The sequence below is a fragment of the Astyanax mexicanus genome, chromosome 2, assembly GCF_023375975.1.
Source record: "Astyanax mexicanus isolate ESR-SI-001 chromosome 2, AstMex3_surface, whole genome shotgun sequence".
Lineage (NCBI taxonomy): Eukaryota > Metazoa > Chordata > Actinopteri > Characiformes > Acestrorhamphidae > Astyanax > Astyanax mexicanus.
The window spans coordinates 73,791,499-73,815,136 of record NC_064409.1 but is presented as its reverse complement, the minus strand read 5'-3'; the positions used below and the strand labels follow the sequence as shown (position 1 = coordinate 73,815,136).

At 40.2% G+C, this 23,638-nt stretch overlaps 1 protein-coding gene across 1 annotated transcript in view; it reads right to left on the bottom strand.

The window, feature by feature from the left end:
• The window catches only part of LOC103042226 (venom phosphodiesterase 1), a 115,281-nt gene that overhangs the window by 86,701 nt on the left and 4,942 nt on the right, over positions 1-23,638 (bottom strand). The window contains exons 2-3 of the mRNA XM_049475242.1: positions 7,443-7,530; positions 5,772-5,900 (exon numbers count right to left, since the gene is read on the bottom strand). Of these exons, the coding sequence (XP_049331199.1) occupies positions 5,772-5,900; positions 7,443-7,530 (217 nt within the window). The remainder of the gene's footprint in view (positions 1-5,771; positions 5,901-7,442; positions 7,531-23,638) is intronic.

Here is a 23,638-nt window from a genome sequence, read left to right as displayed (position 1 = left end):
TGCCTCTTACGCAAGATAGCTGGATGTTTCTGCTCTTCTGGAATAGCCATCCTGCTAAGGCTGCATGTTCAACCTTTCCAAACGTCTTTGGTTTGAAACTGCGGGTGATGTTGAAGTCTGTGAGAGTCTCAAGGCTTTGCTGCCAAAGTTTCCAGGATTGCATCAGGGTGTTGGGTATGTCTTCGTCCCAGCTAAGGTTCAGCCTGCAAAGTTCCTGCAGCAGATGTTTTGCTGGAAAGGTTACTGGGGCAAGAAAACCTAGCGGGTCATACATTGAACTCACCGTAGACAGAATGCCTCGCCTGGTGCATGGTTGTTCTTTGAGAGCTACATGGAACTTAAAGACATCATTTTCTGCACTCCAGTGCACGCCTAGGGCCCTTTCTATTGGCAGGTCTTCCAGGTCTAGGTCCAAGTCCTTTACTTCCTTAGCCATTTCACATTCTGGAATGTGGGCCAGGACAGCTTGGCTGTTACTGGACCACTTTGTTAGATTGAAACCTCCTGCTGCACACAGAGCCTTTAATTCCTTGTACAGTTGTATGGCATTGGCCTCTGTATCCACAGACTTTAGCAAATCATCAACGAAAAAGTTGTTGAGGACCGTGTTCACTGTGTCAGCTGAGAAGCTGTCTTTGTGGTCCTCAGCAGTCCTTCTCAAGGCATAACTGGCACAACTAGCTGATGATGTAGCTCCAAAGATGTGAACAGTCATCCTATATTCCATGAGAGGCTGAGTTGTGTTGCCATCTTTCCACCACAAGAAGCGCAAAAAGTCAGCATGCTTTGGTGGTATCTTCACCTGATAATACATCTTCTCCACATCCACCAGTATGGCCACGTTCCCATGACAGAAACGCAGCAGGACACCAATCAAGGAGTTTGTAAGATTTGGGCCCTTCAGTAAGTTCATTGTTGAGAGATGTTCCCTGGTAAGATGCGGAGCAGTCAAAAACCACTCGTAAGCTTCCCTTTTTGGGGTGGCGTACTCCATGATGTGGTATGTACCAACGTCTTGTGCTCTGTAATGCCACTTCCTCTTTGGGCACAAGTTCAGCATGTCCACATTTCAACATGCCATTCATGAGCAACGTGTATTCCTCCTTGAAGACTATGTTCCTCCCAAACTTCCGCTTCAAAGATTCTGCCCTTTGCTCTGCCATCAAACAGTTGTTAGGCATTTTGGGATCTCCTTTAAATGGCAATGGCAACTGATAATGTCCATCTTTTACTTTAATGGAGAAGTTCATTATGTCCAGAAATCTCAGTTCATCTTGAGACATTTCCTCCTTCTCATACGCACTCTCAGGAAAGTCATGGTTGTATTGCTGAATCAGAAGATCATGTAAGGTTTCCACTGAAATCCGGTGGCTGTAAACATATGGTTTGCCTTGCTTATTGAGACGTGTGTGCTTGTTATGGAGGAGACCACTGACAACCCAGCCTAGCAGGGTTTTGGTTGCAAAAGGCCCATTGCCATGGCTATTTATCACCCTCCATGGCTCCATGAGTTTGGGCACATTTGTACCAAGCAGGAGATCAATGTCAGCATCAATGCTGGGCAGAAATACATCCTTCAAGTGTGGCCATATCTCCAAATCTTTCTGCCTTGGTATGTGATTTTTGCTGACTGGTATTTCTTTCTGCGTGTAAACATCAGGCAGTCCATAGAAGTTTCCTCCTTCTAAGCTGCTTACTTCTAAACCCCTAATGACGATGCTGTCAGTGGGTTTCTCCTGACCCATGGTTCGCAAAAGAATCCTATGATGTCTTCCCTTTGCATTCAGTCGTCTTCGGAGGCTTTCTGTGCAAAATGTAGCAGAACTTCCTGGATCAAGGAATGCATAGGTCTGAACAACATTATTAGACTTACTCAGCTTCACTTGAACAGGCACAATAGCCAATGTGCAATAATCGTCACTAGAACCAATGTTTTCTTTTCCCATTGAGACCAATCCACTATTTACTGACTTTCCAGATCCACTGGAGGTCCCGTTGTGATTTGTGACTCCATCTTTATATTTACTTGAAATATGAAGAATGTCGGGATGCCTTTTAGAACAAACAGTACAAGTAAGGCGCCGTTTACAATCTTTGCTCATGTGGCACCTTACCAAGCAGCCAAAACAGACACCTTTCTTCTTTAATATTTCAACACGTTCTTCATGTGTCTTAGACAGCAACTCTTTACATGAAGTCAAGGTGTGTGTTCCTTCACAAATTGCACAAGTGTTTGTAACATGGTTAACAGGAGGTTTGCTATTAACAGATTGTTGCTTGGGATCTTCAATAGTGGAAGGGGCAGATGCATTCGTCACAGCAGTTACAAAACTACCTTTACTTTTAAATGACAGCTTGGAAGTTGATGGGATTGTGGTCTGCAAGAGCCTCTTTGTGGGAAGTGGCTGTTGGATGTCACCAAACAGGGGATCTTGCATGATCCTTGCTTGCCTTTCAATGAAGGAGACAGGTCAGAGAAAGTAGCCTTGGCTCCTCTCCGCTCCAGGATGTCAAATGCCTTTGACCGCCATCTTTCCCTCAACTTCAGAGGAAGCTTTGAAACAAGAAGCCTCAGGTTGGAGGGCAAACTAAGCTCTTCCATATCTTGCAGACTTTGAGTCAGGTTGCAGCATGCTCGAAGGAAGAGTGCATAACTGGACAACGCCTTTCCATCTTCTGCTTTAATGTTACTCCAACTTAAGGCTTTCTCTATGTATGCATTAGTGAGCTTTATTTTGTCACCAAAGTGGTGCTCTAGCAGTCGTTTAGCCTCTGCATAGCCTTCTTCAGCACTCATATGCAAACAGCTTCTCACCAACTCCTTTGATTGGCCAGAAGTGTATTTCTCCAAATAATATAAGCGATCTTGATTACTTATGGCCTTATTTTCAATTCCATGCACAAATGCCTGCATAAAAGGCCTAAAGTTCAAAGGTTCCCCATCAAAAACAGGTATGTCCCTAGTGGGAAGCAAGGATAGCCGCTGTTGCTCGAAAAAGAGGTTTGCAAGGTCACTTAAACCACTAGTCATATGTGGCTGTACAGAGTGTGTGGTAGGATCAGCTGCAGCTATTACCACAGTGGGAGCAGAAGTAGTGGCTACTATGTTGGGAGTGGAGGAGGCAGCTGTAGGAATGGAAGCGGCTGGTGCAGCCACTGGAGTAAAGGTGGCAGCTGTAGGAATGAACACGGGTGCACCGGCTGCATTTGAGGTGACAGCAGCAGGGACTGAAGCTGACGCTACAGCAGGTGGATTGGAGGTGGCAGCTGTAGGCTGGGGTGGATAAGAAGGTAGTTGATAGGAGAGTTGGGTTTGTCTCTGTGCTGTAAGCACTTGAAGAGGAGTCTTGGGGACTGCTTGTATATGAGCATATTCAACTGAAATCTCTGGATCCGAATAAGTTTTCTTTACGCCTTTTCTATGTGCCTCCAGATAAGAGTTCATGGCATCCATGGGTTCTGTTCGACAAACAGAGTGTTCCTTTATTTCCATTTTTTTCTCATAATTCTCCAGAACTTTCATTTTTGCGTCTGCTGCAGCAATGTCAGTGTCCAGTGCATTCTGCTCTATTTCACTTTGCAGGTGCATCCTTTGTAGCTCAAGAGCCTGCTTCTTCTTAAGCCCGGCAGCACGTTCAAGAAGAGCTGCCTTTTCTGCCTCAGCCTTTGCGCGAGCTGATGACAGTGATGATGCATTTGATTTGTGAGAACTCCTTGACCTTCTAGTTGCATTGGAAACACTGTCCATAGGGGTAATAACAGGTAATGGCTGAGACAGACTTCCTTTGAATGTCTGCGCATGTTCAAGAAAAGACAAGAAGGAATTATTTTTTGGTTCACACCATTTGACATGGTCATCTCGCCTTTCTTCACCAGTCAACATGTCTTGCACCAACAAATGAGCCTTGTCAAATTCATTCATTGCATCCATAAGATCTTGAATGCCTTTGTTCATACCAGCAACATTGCCACTGTCCATAAATGCCTTCAACTCATTTTGTTTCCGTGTACAATAACTCAGTTTTCCCTTTCGGGTTGAAATGCGCTGATTCACCAGCTCTTCAGACATGAATTGCAACTTATCAATATCTGTAGGAGAATCAGCAACTTCTAAGTCAACTTGAAGTGACTCAGATTGAGCCATGATCTGTGTATTGGCATCCACTGTTAATGAATTAGCAACTTCAGCTTCAACTTCATCTTCATCTTCAGGTGTCTTAGAATGAGACATTTTCAAACAATTTCACCAAAGGAGCTTATTCCAAATAAAGTGACTACAACGAAGGATTTCTGTATAACCTAAAGAATGTGTTCCAATATCCAGTATCCAAAAGCATACACAATCCAAACAAATCCACATTCCATTGTCAAACAAATCCCATTTCAAGTTGAGTCTTCAAGTATAAGCACTTCATGAATAGTTTTTTACTAATGTGAGTTCCAGTTTCGAGTCAATCAAATCTTTAAAAAGGTAAATGTAGTATAGTGGTTGTCACGCGCTTATCTTTAAACACTGTGTACAGCTGTTGTTCATACCTTGGTCCAGATGAATGAAGATGTTGAAGATGGAGGTAAGTAGGCCACAAGCAGGTAAGTAGCAGGCAGGCAGAGGGAAAGGGCAATGGCATGCAGGCAGGCAGCAGCAGGGAGAAGGGAGAGGGGAAGTGGCAGGCAGGCAGCAGCAGGGAGAAGGGAGAGGGTATAGGCAGCCAAACAGGTGCTACACAGTGAAGCAATCCAAATTGTTTGTTATCCAACTAATGCAAAGTAAACCAAATATAAAGACTCAACATAAAGAAGTTTAAAGAATAAACTTAAGTAATTATTTTTCCAAGTTCAAAGGCTTCCAAATATTCAAGCTTAAAGCGGTAAAAAACTATATCACTACAACCCTTTTCTTTGTCTAACTGAGACTGTCTACTAAGTGAGAGGCAGCCATCTTTACCTGGTCAGGTGACCAAAAACTGTGTCAAAATAAAAGTCCATGGCCTGAGGCCAGCAAACCAAAGTAAAATAACCAAAATAAGAATTTAATCTAAGGAAACTAAAACTGGCTCCAACAAGTGGGTTATGCATTTTTATAAATATGTATAGCCATGTTTATAATGCCTTATGAATGCAATATAATATGTAGTTATGTATTAGTATAATGTAGTTATAAATTCTTATAAAGATGACATTCATAGAAATATTATTTAATATTACATTGGATCGTCATTAGCTTTGATTGCAGCACATATTCACTGTGGCATTGTTTCAATAATCTTCTGCAATGTTACATAAGATTTATTTAAATCCAGTGTTGCTGGATTAGTTTTTCACCAAGATCTTGCAGCAGCATTGATGATGGTAGAGTCTGACCAACCGCTGCACAAAGCAGCTCTTCTCCATCCAGCACATCCCAAAGATTCTCAATGAGGTTAAGATCTGGACTCTGTGGTGAACTCTCTCAATCCATGTGTGAAAATGATGATCTCATGCTCCCTGAATCACTCTTTCACAATTCCAGACCCATGAATCCTGATATTGTTATCTTGGAATTTGCCAAATCCATTGATGGAATAACCTGGTCTATATTCAGTATATTCAGGTAGTCAGCTGACCTCATTCTTTCAGCACATACTGTTGCTGAACCTAAACCTGCAGACCAACTGCAGCATCAACCCAATTTATTTATTTAAACCCAGTGTATTTTATTTATTAAGCCTCAAACTGTTAGGAAAGTGAACTGATATATATTACATTGACCAGTCAGTGGTTTTAGGACATACTTGGCTGGAGACAGATGTCCTTGAAGTCATAGCAACAGTTGTTATTGGCAACGCACTGCTCATCACAGCGGCATCCTGGAGACTCGAAATCATACGGCTCATAGCAGCGGTCCCGACACGACACCGGGGCTGAAAGAGAAAACAGGACATTCATTCAGAACAGTGCTTGAAGTGTGGCTCTGAGTGGTCCAGCGGGCTAAGCGCTGCCACTATGATCAGGAGATTGCTGACTCGAATCCAGTTTAGCTTGCCATCAGCTACCAGAGCCCTGAGAGAGCACATTTGTTCTTGCTCTCTCTGGGTGGGTACAGTAGATGGCGCTTTTTCCTCACATTACTCCTAGGGTGATGTCGATCAGCATGAGGCGTCTGTGAGCTGATCTATTGGAGTCGCTGTGCTTTCCTCCGAGTGCGCTGTGATGCTACTCGGAAATGCTGCATCAGCAGCAGTTCAAAAAGAGGTGGAGTCTGAATTCACATGTATCAAAGGAGGCATGTGCCTGGTGTTGGGGCATCACTAGTGATAGGGGGAGTCCTAATGAGTGGGTTGGGTAGTTGGCCATGTAAATTGGGGATAAAATTTATTTAAAAACCATATCTTGATTAGATAAATGCCACAAACTATTCGTAATGTTTTTGTTTTTGTTTTTTTTTTAAACAGTAATCTGAGGTTTCCAATATTTTGGTCTCTCCACATTTAAACTATAGGCCAAATATTTATTTTTTCTCTTTTTGAAAATAATGTTTTCCTTGATATTAAAATTACTGTATGACTGTTACAACTGTAACACTTTAAAATAAGACTACCTTTATAAAGGGTTATACAATAAGTTTATTAATGGTTACTAATTAGGTTGTAAATGCCTTAAAAATCAATAATAATCAGTTATAACACTTATGTAGAAAGGGCAACAATGACCTGTTGTTTGTCAAATAGTGAACCCACAGCCATCTATATTGTTGCCCTTTCTGCTTATGTGTTATAACCGTTTATTAATGATTTTTAAGGCATTTACAACCTAATTAGTAACCATTAATAAACTAGTTATAAAACATTTATAACCCCTTTATAAAGGTAGTCCATTTTAAAGTGATACCGTTACAACTACTTTTGTTGTTATAACATACTGCAATTTTCTTTTCCTTGTCCTTTACTTGTGATATTTATTACTGAGTATTTTAAGCGGGCTTGGTAAATTGTGTAATACAATGTACTATAAAATGTTAAATAAAATACTGATCATAAAAAAAAATATATAGGCCAAATATTGGTCTTGCCAAGTGAGCAGATTGGCCTAATTCCACAGCCATATTACAAAACCAACCATAACACTGAGATTCATTTCATTATTATCAGAAATCGTTGGCAGTCTGAATGTGTCTGATGCAATCACACTGCCAGGTTGGAACTAAACTATGTTATAATGTAGTAACAATCAGTAACAATAATGTAAAATTCTCTCCTTACTAGTTTAATATGAGTATAATGCACTTTAAAACTATTACAGGCTGTAAAAGTGCTGATTCCCCTCTTTAAACATGGCGTTTATGATCTGTAATTTCGTTATAATGCAGAGTTCAGTACTCTGATAGCACTGCAGGAGTTTATAGTGGCTCTATATATCTATATTACAGTAGTGTGATTATATAATAGATGTGATATCACACTCACCTTTGTTCCTGCAGCTTTCCAGCTGAAGTCCGAGTCCCAGACCCAGTCCAAGTATGATAGTCACAATAGAAACAGCCAAAACAACTACCTGTACAAATCAGAAAAATTTGGGATGCAAACACAATTAAAATGCATTGTTTTAATATTTACTGAGATATTTAATGGTTTGTCTGTTCAGTTTTATATCACACATTTTGGACCAGCAAACTATTCCAAAGAAAATGTTGAAAAAAAAAGTAACTCTTACTAATTTGCAATTTGCAAACTAACATTGTAGAGAGGCAGATTCACTCAGAAGCAGGGTTGCCAGGTCCAATAAAAATATCCAGCTCCATGTCCATCACACGTTTGAAGCAAAATGCAAAACAACTATGAGCATTCGACTTATTATATATATATATATATATATATATATATATATATATATATATATATATATATATATATATATATATATATATATAAATAGGATTTATTATTAGTCTTGCTATTTAACTTAAAGTCATTAACAATACTGTAACATTTGTGTTTTATTAGTTATTTTATAACAGTTGTATATCCCAGCAAAGAGCATTTAATAGTAACATAATTAGAAAAAAATGACTTTTCTCTCCATTTTAACATGATTTTTTTCATTGCCTGGTGATTTCTGGTAACATTGTTCCAAGGAAGATTGATTTTAGTCTGGACTTGGACTTGTGTCTTGTCATGTTGACGTTACATCCAAGGCAAAACACACTTTTCAAGTTTATTTTTTTATTTTTTGGCGGCCGCAGTAATTTTAAAAAGGAGCCCAAAGAAACACACCCCGCCACTCCTGAATTTTCACCCATGACTGGATATTCAAATGGCGGGAAAACCACAAACCTGGCAACTCTGCTCAGAAGCAAAGATGGACAGAACTTCACTAATCTGCGACAAGCAGCATCTACAATTTATGGAACAATGTCAGAAAAATGTTCCTCAAAGACTGTGGATATCCCAAAATATCATGATCGAAAGATTCAAAGAAACTGGAAAAATCCCTGTAGGACCTCATGTGGCACTGCATTACAAACAGGCTGTACTGGTTCTCTACTGGAAATCACTGCATGAGATCAGGAATCCTTACAGAAATCATTACTTTGTGTAAATTCAGTTTACTGTGCAATCCACAAATGCAGGTTAAAGCTGTATCATACAGAGAAGAAGCCAAATGTCAACGCTGTCCTGACATCAAAAACCTTTTCTTGGCCAATTCTGTCCTCTTCTGAGACACGCAAAAGCGCATCGCTGTTAAGATACGAATGATTCAAAGTCGGAGCTCACCTGGCTCTTAAAGGGAATGGTAAGTGACAAACTGATTGGTTTATTTCATGTTACGCTCAAACCACACCCACGATTAATTAAGAGAATTATTTTTGTGCGGATTTTTTTGTGTATGAAAATGTCCCAAGTCTGTCATTATTTGAAGTAAAAAAAAACTGTACACACTCCAAACACACAAAAAAAAAATCATCCCTTTTTTGGTGTAAGGAATCATGTATGGCTTCTATGAACTGTTTGGGTTGAGAAACTTAGACAGTACGCAGCTGGATTAGCCACAAGACTTTGTCTGAGGGAGGGATCTATACCTACTGTCCATGACAATTCAGCATAATAGGATGTGTAAGAGGAGATGTAAATTCTTTAAAATAATGAGTTTTGTGCTTCTATCACAGATACGCATAAACTAGCTTGTTTGTGTCTTGGATACCAAAGACTACCCATCACGCCCTAAATCCAGCTGCACGATCCGCATTTGACTGGTGCTGTAATGCCAGACAGAGTGGAGCGACGCTTGCCGAGTAAAATGAACAGACAGGTTTATTTACAGGCTGATAACCAGATATTACAGATGTTAGAGCCAAACAAACAATAATCTCACCAGAAACCAGAGCCGTAGTAGTATAAAAAGTCAGTGTTCGAAACCAAAAGACAGTCCAACCAAGCATTACATCCAAAAGGGGCAAAACAAGAGACATTAACCGATAAACCAGAAAAGAGGGTCATAACGAGAAGGCACTAGAAGAACACATGAGATACGCTTAGTATGCAACCAAAGTCGACAATACCTCGCGAAAATAGAATACATAATGCAGCCTTAAATACAAAACACATGATGAGCATAACCCGGAACTTCCTCAGAACACAGGTGAATCTGAGCGTCAGAGTGTAACGTGATTGGGCGAAGGAGAGCGACTGACGGTGACGTCATAAAACATAGGATTCTGGGAAATGGAGTCCGGTAGTGTGGAAGGAGTGTCAGGCTGCGTAACAGTTGCGCAATCGATCACTAAAATAGGGCCCAATGACTTTTCAGATTTTTCACCTTTTCAGTGATCTTATCCAGGTAAAAGGGCTGCTTGAGATTACTGTCTGTAGGAATGTCTGTAACTACTGAGAATTGAGGGGATGGGATTAAATAGACCTGGTGAAATAAAAAAAATCTTGTGTAAGTGTTTTATTAACTTTGCAGAGATCTTGTGTAAAAGGTTGGTAGGTAGATGACCAAAGAAGCAGCTGGTACTGTTCATAAGTGAGTTTCTCACGACTGACCGATGGAAAATCTGACATTATCGTTCCAAACCTGCTGAGGAGCAGGAGATCTGTGGAAAGGTAATATTTATTACTGTAGCTGTAAATTTCCAAATGGAAAGCACATCACCACTGAAGAAATCAGCAAACTTTCACATTTGTTATTGGAGATCTTGAACTCAGTTTAAGGAGAACGATAAACCGGGCAGTTAACTGTGGAGACTGTGGAATTTTTGGATGTTATTTATGACTGTCAGTCAGGCTTTAGAAAATAAGACACACTTGCCATGTTGAGCTGACTATTAAGCAGTTCCAGATGATTTTTTATTATTAAAGTCATGGTGAGCTTTGAGATGAGTCTGTCTCCATTTAATTATAGTGGATGAGTTTCTCTGTGGGGTTTTAGAAATGCAGGGCACAGATATATATGACTTAGCAAAATATATCTGTGCAAAAGTGCTTAATACCTAAAACTGGAAAGCACTGTAAAGCACAGATTTGGGGGAAGGATGGGTCAGGTAAAACTGTAATTAGGTATAATGTATGGACTGGCCGCAGACAACTTTAAGAGGCTTAACCCTTTCAGACCCTGATTCTGTATCTACTGTAATTGTAGATTAACCTTATTTATAAACCGAATAAAAGGACTCTGGTGGGGAATCTGTTACACTCATTCGGCTGTAGGACATGCCTGCACTGGCAGACAGTGAGATTTAGTTAGGAGGCAGAATTCGGCACAACACCTGGAAATGCAATCAGTGTAAAGTATACAGAGACTCCACCCAAGTAAGTGGTGATGATAGGATGAAGTAAAGCTCTTAAACCCTCTCAATAAAAAACTAAAAGTGTGAAAACAAACTGATACAAAAATATATTATCGTTGTTTCAGCAAAATAGATAATCAGGTATGAAAATGCTCTATTTTTTTGAAGTAAAAAAAAAATTACTAATTTTTTTTGCATGTATTCGTATTTCCAAATGGGTCTGCATTGCCCCTACAAAAACTCCAAACACCAAAAAACTAAATAAATTTATCAATTTTCTGTGAATTAACTGAAAGAGTTTGATGTCAGGAATCATATATGGTTTCAATGAGATGTTTGGGTTAAGAACCTCGGACAGTGCACAGCAGGATTAGTCAGTAGGCTTTGTCTGAGGGAGGGATCTATACCTACTGTCTGTGGCAAGTCAGTAGAAGAGGGAGATGTAAGTTCTTTCAAATAATGAGTTTTGTTTTTCTATCGCAGTTTAGCATAAACTAACTTTTTCATGTTTTAACATGAAAAAGCACAAGCTAACTGACCACTTAAATGGCTCATTCTGAAAGGGACTGAAACTGGTACTGATTTTGTGCAAATAAACATGTTTTATAAAGCCCACACTGAAAAAAATGATGCGTAAAATTTACTTTAAATAGTTTCACAACTTTCTGCATTTGCTTTTTTTTAAGTAAATTTAATTTCAGATAAATTTAAGGAACTTCAACTCGGTTTCAAGACTTAAATTTTATATAGAGTAAATAAGTGAACTGAACTTCAGTCAATCCTTTCTTTTAGTAAACTTTACTTCATTTATTTTTACTGAATTAATCCTTTCTTTTAGTAAACTTTACTTCATTTCTGCATACAATATTACCTACTTACAGTCACTTAATTTATACAATATTACTAAAATTTACAATGCATAATATATTATGATTCCTGAAATGTAAATATTTGTAGTTAAAACATGCATTCAAATATTTACATAATTCCAGAAAGTTGCAAAACTTTTTTAGGTAAATTTTACATATCATTTTTTTTTCAGTGCACAGACCCATTCTAACTTAAAGTGTAAAAAGAGGAATACTATGTCCCCTTTAATGATAGTAGTAATTGAGTCGTAGAGGCTTAAGAATCACAAGGGCCAGACTTAAATAGTTAATAAAAGATAAATAGAGGGCACATGGTTTTGGGGGAGTAATGGACCCTGTTATTAAGATGCTATTTGGGTAAAACATAGGCTGACAGTAAGATCTGAGAGTGGCTTGGCTCCAGCACAGTTTGGGTCTTTATCCAGACCTTATCAAACTGACCACAGCCCATAACAACCTGTATTATGTTTGAACTGATAAAGCTTTAATCTGCCCTTTAGAGATGCCTCCAAGAGACATTCCTGACTTGTTCACTCTGTGATCATCTTTTATGGAGGTTCTCATCTTACCCAATGTGTTGGTCAATCCAATAAGTGCTGCCAAACAAAACATTTTTATGTGCCCAAAGAGAAGCTGCCAACTGCAGCCTGGACAGGTTAGTAGACATTTAGGAACTTTCAGCATCACTGAATTAATAATCTAAGTGGATATATGGATATTTCTGACCAGAGACTGTAAAAAAAAAAGATGGACGCCGTGTCGCCGTTCCCATTCATTAAATGAAAATAAAGCCAAAATCTTCCTCCATGTTGGCGATCCTGAAACCCGAGTCTGTAGAGCGCAGTAGACACCAGAGGAGGGAGAAAGACTGTGGAGAGACCGCCTACTCATTTAAATAACCCCGCCCCTGAGGGCTGCCTCCACAGAGCTCACACAGTCTATGGTACCACCCATACAGTCATTGGTCCCACCCCGGCTAAGTTCAGCCCAGCCCTTTTACAATAACCACACCTTTTTTGAATAGAGCTGAATAACGTTTTAAAAAACGAATTCTGTGAGGATATAAAAAAATTAACAATAAATGAAGAGGTTACACTATCTGTTGCATTTAAATAAAGGAGATAGAATTACAGTATATTAGAAAAAAATGTGATTGAAAGTCGAAACCTATGGAGATGGGTGGGGTTACACAGCTTTCTGCAACCGAACAGCAGGGGGCGCCATGTAGGTATAATTTTGATCCTGTGCTGATTTCAGAAAATAGAACAAAAAAAAAAAAACATTTAAAGAGCCATTAAACCCTGTTCCTGTTCCTTTGAAGTAATGAAACATACTAGTCCTGCGTAATAATAATAATAAAAAAAAACATTTCCTAACCTTTAAAACACACTTTTACTGTGGTAATTTCTGCCTCTGCGGCGCCCTCTCAGGTTCAACTGTGCTATAGGGGAGGATGATGTGTCTGTGTACTTTGGTTAGCAGACACATTACAGTATGCAGATTAGCTGCTGCAGCTCAGCCCTGCTTCTAAACCCATACATCACCCAGGGCCCCTCCCAAACTACCCCTCAATTTTTTTTTCTTATTTCAATTTGGGCTGAGGGTGGAGTCAGCAAAAATCAGAGTTTAGTACTGTTTTTTTAATTAAAGGACTGTGTTATAACTAGGGCTGAACCAATCCAATACTCCTTCCAAAGATCCATCACACCAGAACATAGCAGGCGTATGTAGTCTAGTATGAAGATGATCCGTGCAGAGACTCAAGAGAACTCCAGACAAACTCCAGTCCAACTAAACTTTAACTTTAATATATTTACTTTATTCTAAATTAAACTAAAATACATTCATTTACAATCAGCATATATGCAGCTGAAACAGAGAACAGACTAGTGCATCCCAAATTATATTATCAACATTAACATTTTAATATTTTAACATTATAGTCATTATAGCTTTTAGAAAAATGTGTTTTTTGGGGGGAGGGGAGGTTCTTAATGTTCTTAATGGCTTTATTTTTTCCCCTTACACTCTAAGAAATATAAGTACAGATTTGTACTTAAAAGAGTACAAAGCTTGTCGCTGGGGCTGTACCTTATATTGAGGTACAAAAAAAGTACCTTTCAGTGAAAGTCCTTTTTTGTACCCATGGTTTTTATGCCAGTAAAGATTATAAAGATTATAAACATTATCATCAACTAAATATGGCTCAAAAACTTGATGATCCAAAATTGTCTGGCTTTCAAATAAAAAATGTACAATTTAAATATATATATTGTTTATTAGTGCAGTGATACAGAATACAGAATGTACCTTTTGGCTGGTTAAATGGTACAAATTTGTACTTATTGCTGTTAGAAATGACTTTGCACTTCAGAGGGAACAAATCTGACCCTGTAAAGACCGATATTGTACCTTTGAGGGTACAATTATGAAGAGTGTACCTCTGAGTACAAAAAAGTACTCATATCGTCCCTCTGTTTTTTAGAGTGTATATTACTTTTACTTTTATTTTTTTTAGTAGCTTAAAACCAGCACTTTTACACTTTTACTTAAAGAGTAAAAAGATTGAGTTGAAACTTCAAGTATCTTCTACAGAAGTATTTTAAACACTAGTATTTATACTTCTACCTACAGAGTAATGAATTTCAAATGTTTTTAACCCCTTTATGAAAGTAAAAAAAGGTGTTCCGCAAACTGAGCATGATGTGATATATATGGCTATGTTAAGCATTCAAGTGCATTCAAACAAATGTATTAATAACAGCTTAGATTAAAAAGAGAAATGTAAAGATTGGTATTGGTTTGGAATCAGTAATGAAGAAGTCATTTCATGCCAGCTCTAGTTGCTATTCATTCTGAAACAGAAAAGATCTGTTTAAATCATTACCAACCCAACATAGCACTCAGTGATAATAACTTCCTACCACAAAGCCACATCATGTAAGGTCTGTAAGGGTTTGAAAAGTGAATTATTCAGACCAAAGCCTCTCTTTTTTCAAAGCGGAATGACAGAGAGGGTTTCTGGGAGGACATGACCAGTCCATGATGTGTCCCACTACAATATATTGATGTGGAGACGCTGGGAAAAAAACAGGAGTGGCCTGGCTAAAATAAATAATTGGAATTGGAATCAGAGCTATAGGTTTGGACCATGTTTCAAACGTATATTTACACAATGTTTCACAATGATCCAGAGTTCCAGAGTTCCAGAGAACGCAACAGAGCCTGCACTGAAGAAAATGATTAGTTAAACTTACTTAAGTTTCGCAACTTTCTGCATTTGCTTTTTTTAAGAAAATTTAATTTCAGGTAAATTTAAGTAACTTCAACTCGGTTTCAAGACTTAAATGTTACACAGAGTAAATAAGTGAACTGAACTTCAGTCAATCCTTTCTTTTATTAAACTTTACTTCATTTATTTTTACTGAATCAATCCTTTCTTTTAGTAAACTTTACTTCATTTATTTTTACTGATTCAATCCTTTCTTTTAGTAAACTTTATTTCATTTATTTTTACTGAATCAATCCTTCTTTTAGTAAACTTTACTTCATTTATTTTTACTGATTCAATCCTTTCTTTTAGTAAACTTTATTTCATTTATTTTTACTGAATCAATCCTTTCTTTTATTAAACTTTACTTCATTTATGTTTACTGAATCAATCCTTTCTTTTAGTAAACTTTACTTCATTTATTTTTACTGAATCAATCCTTTCTTTTAGTAAACTTTACTTCATTTATTTTTACTGATTCAATCCTTTCTTTTAGTAAATTTTACTTAATTTATTTTTACTGATTCAATCCTTTCTTTTATTAAACTTTACTTAATTTCTGCATACAATATTACCTAATTACAATTTGAGAAATTTACAGTAAGCTTAGATTTCCAGATTTCTACTAAGGCTAGCCATGGTTATCGGTTAAATGCCAAAGTAATACTATGAAAAAAATCTTAAAATGTAAAATATTAGGTATTTAGACTCCATATAGTAGAATTTCACTCACTAATGCTGTATGTAATGTTCTTACAGTTTCTAAAAACGTTTTAAAAAAGCCATTTGAGTGAGTTTTGACCTCTCATTCACACCCATGCCCCATGAACACACCATTTAAGGCCACTAAAACTGATTTTTTTTTTTTGTTTCAGAACACTGAGATCCCACAGTAGCTTCTGACTAATAACAGAGTGTTTTCGTGCATTAAACTGTAACAGAACATCCTGAACTTACTTTTGGGTAAAAACACTATAAAACTCCCCTTCTGTACCTGATGATGAGTTCATGGGGAATTCCAGACAGCAGAAAGTAAAAATGATTATTTTTAAAAACGTAAGCTGTTATGTTTTTTTCGGTGACTGGGGTTTCTGGAGTTTGAGTTAGCTGAGTTGAGCTGGAGACCTGCTGTTTGAACAACATCACGGTTTCTGGTGGTTTTGCTTTAAAAGCACACAAGTCACTTTCGCTTACAATTCTATTAGTAATGGTTTATTTTAGCATGGCAGAATAATGTGATCATCAACCAGAGCATTAACCGGTTTTGTCCAGTTTCCAGGAGTCTTTTGAAGGTGTAGGAAACAGTACTCGCCACTCTCTGGCTTCATCTCTAATTTTCTGTTTCTTTTTCTAGTTGATTCCATTGATAAAGAACAGCTGTAAGTTGTTAACCAGTGGCTTCTTTCCTAGAATGCGCTGATGAGGCACTAAATCACATTTACTTCAACAGCAGGGCTTCTATTAATAAACTTGCTGATGCTATTGAATTATCTTGCTCTATCATGTTACAACCTGGTCTAGAGTCAGCCCATTACAGAAAATGAGAGTGGGCTCTCTTCCAAGACCCTCTGCCAAGCGAAACACCACTTTGAAGACACTAAGGGTGCTTCGACACCTGAAACCAAGGTTCATGTGTTGCCACATTGTATATATTTGGTCCCCTTATTTTTGTTTTCACACTGCAGTTTAGGGAGCGCACCAAAGACCTTTGTGTGATACTCCTACATCCTTTCATCATCACTTACATATCGATGCGTTTTCCTTAACTTGACGCTGATTGGTTTTAGAAGGACATGCGTCTGACGTTGGCGTGTTTACAATTCAGCGGGTGGTTCATTCAGTGGAAAGCCTTTCCAGGATCAGTATAAAATGAATGAACAGATTCATTTCGTCTCCATAGTAGTTAGTAGCTGCTACTGTGGTTTATGTAGCAGCAGCAGCAGCAACTTCAGGCACTTTTCACATGTTCATCGCACCAAATTTCAATTAAACATTTCGTCTCCTCCTTGCCCCATGTTCTTTCCTGCTTTTTCCTGCTTTTCCGGTTATTTTTCTTCTTCTGCTGCCGTTGTTGAGGAACGCCTGCTCAGCTTCCTTTAATTGGTCCAAAAGTTCGAACCATCCAGAAAGTGCTTTCACACTGCAGGAGAACCGGACCATGGTTCAGAAGATCCGGACCGAGACCACCTCTCTTGGTCGAACCAAAATCTGGTCCTTTGTTCTGGACCTTGGTTCGCGGCTCCTTTCACACCTGCTACTTTGGTTCAGACCAAACTGAAAAGTCCGAAAGTCTGGACCAAACGAGGCAGGTGTGAAAGCACCCTTAAAGCGGAATAAGCATAAATTAAAACATCAAGTTATTACAACTAAAGGGGAAGTTGATTTAACTTTTTTATTTTTGTCATACTGTAAGACCGGGTAAGTTAGATTTACTGAACCTTTTAAGGCAGCCGGTTTGCTCATTTTTTTTAATAATAGGAAATGAAAACTTGAGTTAGCATATATTAAAGCATCAAGTTATTACAACTAAAGGGGAAGTTAATTTATTTGTAAGGTAGCCCAGAGGGAATCACTACACACTGATGGTGAGTGTTAGTCAGAAACTGTTGAACACACCCAGTATGCAAATAGATTGTGACAGAAGCCAATGGAAAAGAAGCTGTTAATGGCAACAGACTAAACTCAGTTATTATAAGTTGATTCAACTCAAAGACCTCAGTTTGAATGTATATATGTGCCAACAAATGTTCAAGTAACTAAAAATAGTTGAGTATTGTTTAGAAATATCCAATTTTATGTAAAACAGACTTAAATCATTTGAGTTCAAACAACGTATTGGGCAGGGGGCACAGATCGGGTAGTGACAGCCCTAAACGTCCCTTTCAGTTCAGGTTTTTTTCTTGTCCTTTTAATAGAGTGTGCCCCTGGTGGCCAATCATGGTCCTGCAACTAAAAACTAAACACACAAACATACTTAGGGCACACAAGGAACAAAATACGACCAGCGGTCGTAGCAATCATCATTATGTCAACTTATAACTGCTTGGTACAAGCACTTATTAGTGTCACTTATCAAGCACGTCTGGTCTTCAACCAGCCAAAATCTACGGGCTCATGTCACCCCGCTGCTCATTGAGCTCCATTGGCTACCAGTTGACGCTCGCATCAAATTCAAAGCTCTTACAATCGCCTACTACAAGGTGATGACAGAACAGCTCCTTCCTACCTGCACTCGCTCCTGAAGGCTTACGCTACCTACCGGCCGCTGCGCTCCTCCAATGAACGTCGCCTCGCTTTACCAAACAAACATTCACACAAAGCAATCCAGACTGTTCTCATACAGAGTTCCCCAATGGTGGAACAAACTACCTTCCACTACCAGATCAGGAGAATCTCTCACTATCTTTAATAAACGCCTGAAGACAGAGCTCTTCAAAGAGCATTTACTCTCCTAACACCTCTAACAAACTACCTTCCACTACCAGATCAGGAGAATCTCTCACTATCTTTAATAAACTCCTGAAGACAGAGCTCTTCAAATAGTGCTTACTCTCCTAACACCCCTAACAAACTACCTTCTACTACCAGATCAGGAGCATCTCTCACTATCTTTAATAAACTCCTGAAGACAGAGCTCTTCAAAGAGCACTCTCCTAACACGTCTAACTAACTAACTACTTCTATACTCATTTCTCTTCTTCCCCTATGTTCCTCTTTTATCCCACTATTTCTCTTTGACCTCTTTGAACTCCTTGGATGAAAAGCGTCTGCCAAATGTAATGTAGTGTAATGTAATGTAATTACACAGAAAAGCATCCTATTTTCCATTTTCTTTCCAATGAACAGTGGAATCTTTCATATAGTTGCACAAGAATCCAATTTACTTTTTTCTCCTTTGTGGTTTTTCTCTGCTGTATTTCCAGGACTTGTTCCAATCTCCAATCCAAACTCTCTTCCCAGAAATGTCCACATTTGCGAAGGTTAACAGGATCCTTTCAGTCATATTAAACATATTTATAAGTGCAGTACAAAGTAATCCAAGCACAACAACAACCAGTTAAAACCAAACACAGGACGTGACAAAGCAAGGCTGTGTTGCTTGAGTTTGGCATCATCTGGGCATAGTGCATCCAGCCAGCAGTGATTTTCAAAGGGCAGTTCTACATCTGTTTGTGTTTCATGAGTGATTGGACTTTTTCTTATAGTAATTAGGAAGCCTAATTCATTTGTAGGTGGTTTACAGTCACAGAATGGCTCAGAGGCTATAAATGAGACATACAATGAGCTTTGGGTTGAGTAACTGTAGACCAGGGGTGTCCAAACTACGGCCGGCGGGCCATTTGCGGCCCGTTTCCTTTTTTGGAGCGGCCCGCGAGGTATTTTAGAAATAGAATGAAAGTTGGCCCGCTGTTAAGCAGGTTTTTATAATGTGAGAGTCAAAGTTTGAACGCTAGGTGTCAGAATAGGGCCAAAGAGTCTAAAAGCGGAGAGAGTGCGCATTTCTAGCGCAGAAAAACAGGCAAAAGAGTATAAAAGTGGAGAGAGTGCGCATTTCTAGCACAGAAAAACGGGGCAAAGAGTCTAAAAGCGGAGGGGGTGCGCATTTCTAGCGCAAAAAAACAGGGCAAAGAGTCTAAAAGCGGAGAGAGTGCGCATTTCTAGCGCAGAAAAACAGGGCAAAGAGTCTAAAAGCGGAGAGGGTACGCATTTCTAGCGCAGAAAAACGGGGCAAAGAGTCTAAAAGCGGAGAGAGTGCGCATTTCTAGCGCAGAAAAAAGGGCCAAAGAGTCTAAAAGTTGCCGTAATTAAGGATTTTATTTTACGATTAAGAGACATCATGAAATTAAACATGACATTTGAAAAATCTTAGTTTACACAACACTGTCAAAGATAAAGATAGTAAATCAAGTAAAATGGTGTGTAAATGAAATAATCAGGAAAAAGTATTATTTAAAGTGGTATATTTCATTATTTGTTTTATTACAGTGTGTGGCCCGTGACTTCAAATAAATTTCTCCTTCTGGCCCCCAACAAAAAAAGTTTGGACACCCCTGCTGTAGACACTGTAGAAAAGCATGGACAACACAACACCTCTCAAAAGTGAGGCCACCACAGGTCTAGCGCCTCTGCTGGCTGGTTGCAGTATGATGTGTAGCCCCGCCCACCACCACGTGTTCCAACAGTCTCAGCAGTTAGCTTTACCTGTGCTAAGACTGACACACTTTTAAAAAGGTTTTTAAAAGCTTATTTTGCTTGGCAGTGAGAAGGCAGGGCTACGCTTTTAAATTAATGATTGAGAGCATTTGCTGAGTTGTAGTAGATAGATAGATAGATAGATAGATAGATAGATAGATAGATAGATAGATAGATAGATAGATAGATAGATAGATAGATAGATAGATAGATAGATAGATAGATAGATAGATAGATAGATAGATAGATAGATAGATAGATACTTTATTTATCCCGAAGGAAATTTAGGCATCCAGCAGCAACAACACAATACAATAAGAAACATACTCAGACAAATCAAAACACAGAAGAATAGAAAATATATAAGGCTATAAAAAAAAAAACCTAACTATACAAGGTAAAGATCTATCTGTAAACGGAGCAGTGCACCTCTGCTTCATGATGGTGGTGTGAAGTGGGTGACTATCATTGTTCATGATAGAAAGCAGTTTATCCAAAGTCCTTCTCTCAGCTATTGTAACCAGAGAGTCCAGCTCCACTCCAGCCACTGCCCCGGCCCTCCTGACCAGCTTGTCCAGCCGTGATGCATCTCTCCTCTTCATGTTGCCTCCCCAGCACACCACAGCGTAGAAGAGAAGGCTGGCCACGATTGATTGGTAGAACATCTGCAGAAGCTTCTTACAGATGTTAAAGGACCGCAGTCTCCTCAAGAAATAGAGCCGGCTCTGTCCCTTCCTGTACAGGGTGTCTGTATTTGTTGACCAATCCAGTTTGTTGTCCAGCTGCAGACCAAGGTACTTGTAGGTCTTTACTGTCTCCACATCAACCCCCTCGATGGAGACTGGCTGCAAGGGTGGTCCAGACCTACGGAAGTCCACCACCATCTCCTTGGTCTTGGATATGTTCAACTGCAGTTGGTTCAGTCGGCACCAAGCAACAAAGTCATCCACCTGTCACTTGTACTCCTCCTCCTGACCACCCTTCACACACCCAACGATGGCAGTGTCATCCGAGAATTTCTGCAGGTGGCACATCTCAGAGTTGTACTGGAAGTCTGATGTGTAGAGAGTGAAGAGGAAGGGGGAGAGCACAGTCCCCTGTGGTGCTCCAGTGCTACTGACCACAGTCTCCGATGTGCCGTCAGTGAGCCTCACATACTGTGGTCTGCAGGTGAGGTAGTCTGTGATCCAGGACACCAGGTGAGGATCCACATTCATCTTCACCAGCTTGTCTCTGAGAAGTGGAGGCTGGATGGTGTTAAAAGCACTGGAGAAATCAAAAAACATGATTCTCACAGCACTACTCCCCTTGTCAAGATGAGAGTAGGTTCGGTGGAGGAGGTAGATGACTGCATCCTCAACACCAATCTTCTCCCAATATGCAAACTGGAGAGGGTCCAGTGCATGCTGTACCTGGGGTCTGAGGAGTGGGAGAAGCAGTCGTTCCATGGTCTTCATAATGTGCGAGGTCAAAGCTACCGGCCTGAAGTCATTGAGCTCACTGGGGCGAGGTTTCTTGGGAACAGGGACCAGGCATGAAGTTTTCCACAGCATAGGAACCCTCCCCAACTGCAGGATCATGTTGAAGATATTCGACAAGGGTAACCCAAGTTCAAAGGCGCAAGCCTTAAGAAGTCTCGGGCTCACCTCGTCAGGTCCAGCTGATTTCCCTGAGCGGAGTCTCCTCAGCGCCCCTGTGACCTGGTCTGCAGAGAGGTGGAGGGGGGAGGTGAGGGGGGGCGGACTGGATGTGCTGACAGTCTGTGAGAGGGAGACCTGAGCAGCACTCAGAAGAGGTAGGGAGGTGTCCAGTGGGGCAGAGGCTGAGGTTGCTGAGATAGCAGGACAGACAGAAGCAGGTGAGGATGAAACAGGGCAATCAAACCGGTTATAGAAGAGATTGAGTTCGTTCGCTCTCTCCACACCACCAGCTGTTGCACTATCACTCTTTGGCTTGCACCCTGTGATTGTCCTCATACCGTCCCAAACTTCCTTCATGTTGTTAACTTGTAACTTCTGCTCAACCTTCTTCCTGTAGGTCTCCTTAGCCTCCTTTAAGCAGGACTTGAGTTCACGCTGAATATTCTTCAACTCCTCCTGGTTCTTGTCTTTAAAGGCCCTCTTCTTTTTGTTTAAGACGTTTTTGCCTTTACGTCGCTTGTAATCCAGGGCTTGTTGTTGGCAAAGCAGCGAACAGTTCTTACAGGAACCACAATGTCCATGCAAAAGTTCAGATAGTCAGTTGTGCAGTCTGCTACCCCCTCAATGTCCTCACCGTGAGAGTCCTGAAGCACACTCCAGTCTGTGGATGCAAAGTCCTTCAGGGTCTCCTCTGCCTCCTGAGACCACTTCCTGAAAGAGCGTGTTGTGGTTGGTTGCCTCATCACACAGGGTTTGTAATGAGGCTTCAGGAAAACCTGGTTGTGATCAGATTTTCCAAGTGTGGGCAGTGGGATGGCGGTGTACGCATCACTGATGTTAGCATACAGGAGGTCAATTGTCCTGTTTTTTCTGGTGGGACAGTCCACATACTAGGTAAAAGAAGTCAGTGTGGAGTCCAGCGTGATGTGGTTGAAGTCACCAGAGAGAGCGACAAAAGCATCCGGGTGTTGTGTCTGGAGCCTAGCGATGGTCGCGTGTATGACGTCACACGCAGCCTCCGCGTCCGCTCTGGGGGGCACGTACACACAAACAACAATGGCGTGTGAGAACTCCCGCGGGACGTAATATGGTCTTAAACTCACCGCGAGCAGTTCAACATCCCGGCAGCAGATAGTCTCTTTAACAGTCACATGGCCAGGATTACACCATCTGTTGTTAATGAGGATAGCGAGCCCACCGACCTTAGATTTGCCGCTCCGCGCGCTGTCTCTGTCCACTCTCACAGTGACGAATCCGGGGATGTTTACATTAGCATCGGGGATGCTAGCGGTTAGCCAAGTCTCAGTGAAGCAGAAGAGACTGCACTCCCGGTAGGTCCTCTGGTTTCTCACTAACGCTGCGAGCTCGTCTGTCTTGTTGGCCAGCGAGTTCACGTTCCCCATCACCACTGCTGGAATACAGGGCTTGTATCTCCAGCGGTTTTCCTGTTGTTTAGCCTTTAGCTTAGCTCCGGCTTTACAGCCCCTGGAGCGTCGCTTAAGCTCCGTCGGAATGGGGTGCCTCGCGCCGGCGCGGCTCTTTGTTCTCAGCGCGAGAAGTTCTTCCCTCGAGTAAACAAAGTTTCTGCAGCCCATGTGCAGAGTTTGGCGATCCGTATCCATGGGATACATATTAACACACACTACAGCGTAGTAAGAGAAAAGAAAGTAAACAGTGAAAAAAGTTCACTTAAGGTGAAACGCTACACGGAGCTGCTGGAAGGCTGCCGCTCTCGTCAGCGCCGGAAACTCGACTGAGTAAAGCTGTTGAGCTTGTTAAAATACAGTAGTTAATTATACTATTAATATATACTATTACACTATTAAGGGTGCAGAGTGGTCCAGCCGTCTAAAGCGCTGCCACTGTGATCAGGAGATTGCTGGTTCGAATCCCTGTCATGCAG